This window comes from Arachis ipaensis, chromosome B4 (genome assembly GCF_059453495.1).
Source record: "Arachis ipaensis isolate K30076 ecotype BB chromosome B4, ASM5945349v1, whole genome shotgun sequence".
NCBI classification, from domain to species: Eukaryota; Viridiplantae; Streptophyta; class Magnoliopsida; order Fabales; family Fabaceae; genus Arachis; species Arachis ipaensis.
Window position 1 is genome coordinate 5,195,972 of NC_142439.1, and position 3,285 is coordinate 5,199,256.

Sequence of the window (3,285 nt, forward strand, 5' to 3'; positions counted from 1 at the left end):
ACAATTTTATCATATGTATATTTTATTATTTTAAATTAATTGACGCTCAAAAACTTGAAACAATTTGATGGTTTTATCAAATTTTTAAAGTTTTTATTAATTTGCTCACAACACTTTTTATCCATTGATCTAATGGTCGGATATCTGATCGAATCGGCCAACTTAGGTCAATCCTCAGACCTTGTTTAATTGAAAACAATGCTCTCCAAGCAATACCCGCCTAATCTACTAAATTTTGTATGTTAACAAACATTTGACTAGGTTTTGGATACCAAAAAATCATATTAAATAGGAAATTTTCAACCTCTAACTTTTTTTTTATAAGACATAATGCTTTTTAATTATTCTTAAATTTTAACCCATTCTTCATTTTTTTTTATTTTTTTTTCCCTCTTTTTTTTTCTCCTCTTCTTTTTTTTCATCAGCCAATCACAATCATCTCCATCACCGAACCAACCTCTCTTTTCTTCTTCCATTTTTTTCCTTTTCCTCCTTTTCTTCTCTTTTCTTCCTCCATTGCGCCATCTCTAAAACTACCATCTTCTCCCTCTGTTTCGCCACTAACAGCCACCACCACTACTGTGGTTCCTTTTTCCTCCTCTTCTCCTTCTCGTCCTCACCCAACATCCCTCAATAGCTCGTCCTTGTCTCTCTCAAGTTCAATGAACCAGAGCTCCTCAGCACCACTTATCCGCATCAAATCTCTGGCGGAGCCTAACTTCTCTTTCTCCAAAGACTTCAACTATGCCAAGCGCGCCCATTGCCTTACCTCAAATCTTTCCAGCATCACCAAGATACTCGCCCTGATCGTCCTTTAAGTCGCTGCTGCTAACAACTCCCCTTTCGTTGACTGATGCCGTCTTGAGTGTTGAGTCTTTTGTCCCTGTCTTGTCTTTCGCAAGCGCTACCAGCAGTTGGCGCTCCTACTTCATCCTGACAAGAGTCTCACGTGACATCTGGTGAGGCATTTAAGTTTGTCGTCGAGGTATTCCGCTTGTTCTCATATCTTGTCTTCTTGTATATATAAAGTGTATGTTAAATTGTTAATGATGTATGAATTATTAGCTTTATTGATATTTTTATGATTAATGCAAAAAGAGATTTAAGGTTGTGTGAAAGTAGGAAATGATGATAATAGGTCTAAAAAAGAGAAAAAATAGGACGGAAAAAAGAAAAAGAGTTTTTAGTACTTACAACTATTTGGAGTTGACATCTGATATTGTCAATTGACATCTCAGATTTAACTTGACACGTCAGATGGATAACCATTTACTAACCGGTAGCAAGGCTCAATCAGTCCATTTTTGTTAATGGATGAGAAGTGGTTAAGATTTAAGAATAATTAAGGTGCGCTATGTCTTATAGAAAAAATGTCAATAGCCGAAAATAATATTTACTTTATTAAATAGCTAGAAAGTATAAATGACTTTAAGAAGTAGTCTTGAAACTTGTTATAAAAACTGAAAATCCATAAAATTTAACTTAAACACAGTTTGTAGTAACAATAAATCTCTCATGCAGTACAAAATTGTTAACTACATGATGAAATGTACTACATACAACAACCATGATTTGCATAACATAAAACAAGAGAGAAGAAACAACAAATTGTTTCCTTTATTCTGAATCAGCAAAATGATTATTAAGAACCTGACATAAGACTCAAGAAGGTGACATCAAAGTCTCAGTATAAGCAGCTGCAAGCATGGAACCTCTGAATAACCCAATCCCAGCAGCTTTAAAAGACCCGCCATTTCTGGTACTGTAAACACTCAACATTCCCAAATATGCCAACAAAATCTCATCTCCTTCCTCAGAAACCCAAATCGGAGCCATGTGAAAGCTGAAAAATTCAGGAAGCACGTTCGCATAAGGGATCCTGAACATCAAAGTCCAAGAACCAGCATTCCCATATTCCTTCATTACGAAGTAGTCAGCAACCATGTCTCGTTCCGCCACGATGCACAAGCACCCCTTTAACACGGCGGAGCGCAACCATCTAACCTCTATATCGGGTCTTCCATCAACGGGAGTAATAATCAGTGTTTGATACTGCTCCGTCGCCAAATCAAGAGAAAGGACACGAACCACAGCGAAGTTGTTTGCATCACACGCCAACCAATTAAGAGTGCCATTCACGAATTTCCCTGAACTGTCTTTCACCACCAAGCCTGCAAATCCATGGATCTGTCTCCAAGAATCGGTACCCAAGGTATAAACAAAGTTATCGAATTGGTAATCATTACGATTCGCAGCAAGACGAATGTTTGACAAGTCCAAGGTTGCCACCACCTTGTAACTGTCACCGATATGATCGTAGCCGAAGCCGTACACAAGGCCGCCGTCAGCCGCAGCGAGAGGGGGAAGTTGCTTGAACTTTCCGGTGGAAGGGTTCCAAACGATGGGCCAGCTTGGATTCGTGGCCATGCAGATCATGCCGTCACAAGAGCCGCACAGGAACTTCGTCCTGCTCTCCAAGCAGGGGAACTTGTTACGCGCGGGGGCGGCGGTGGCTTCGGACCCGTCTAACACGGAGGAGATGGAGTAGTCTCTGAGGTACGGTTGTGACTCGTTGTTGATCCGTAAGGTTTTGAAGGTTACAAGGAAGCGGTTGCGGTTGGGGTTGCGGTCCGAAGCTGAGGCTCGGAGATGGTCCTTGGCGAACTGAGGATCGGAGATGAACTCGTTCCAAGACTTGCATGTGGACTTGAAACGGAGGAGGGACTTCACCGGCAGAATCAGGAGGATTTTGGCTACTATATCGAAGGGAATGTTCGGCAGTGGGCGGTGGTCGGAAATGGAAGAGGAGGAGATCAGGTGGCGTTTGCTGGTTGGTGATTGGTCCTCATCATCAATGGTGGTGGTCGTTGTTGTGTCCTCCATGAGTGGATCGGAGCACGGTTGCTCCCGGAGAAACTGTGACCGTTGTCGGATCCACCGTGCGAGTGTGCTATGATTTTTGTTTCTCACTTCTTCTCGTATATATAATAGAGAAAGTTGAATTTAAAATTCGGCCTACATTTAATTATTAAAAAAATGAGTAATTTTATATCACTTATTAGAAAGAGTAAGTTTTTATTAATTAATTATTTTTTTATTTTAATTGTGTGAGATTTTATCCAATGCTATGAGATTATTCAATTTTCTTTTATTAGTTAAGTGTTAGCCAAATTTTAATAAAAATTATTTTCATATAATAAAATAAAAATTTTAGGAGTCTGTCAAATTTTAGTAATTTTGATTATTATTTGGCTAGTATAAATATTAAAGTATCTTTAATAAATA

At 39.2% G+C, this 3,285-nt stretch overlaps 1 protein-coding gene across 1 annotated transcript; it reads right to left on the minus strand.

Annotated features, from left to right (window-relative positions):
• Positions 1 to 1,662: 1,662 nt before the first annotated feature.
• On the minus strand, positions 1,663 to 2,925 carry LOC107635875 (F-box/kelch-repeat protein At3g23880-like). Its single transcript, XM_016339428.3, has one exon. It carries the CDS (start codon positions 2,881 to 2,883, stop codon positions 1,663 to 1,665), a length of 1,221 nt encoding a protein of 406 aa, XP_016194914.1. The 5' UTR covers positions 2,884 to 2,925.
• Between the last annotated feature and the right edge of the window lie 360 nt (positions 2,926 to 3,285).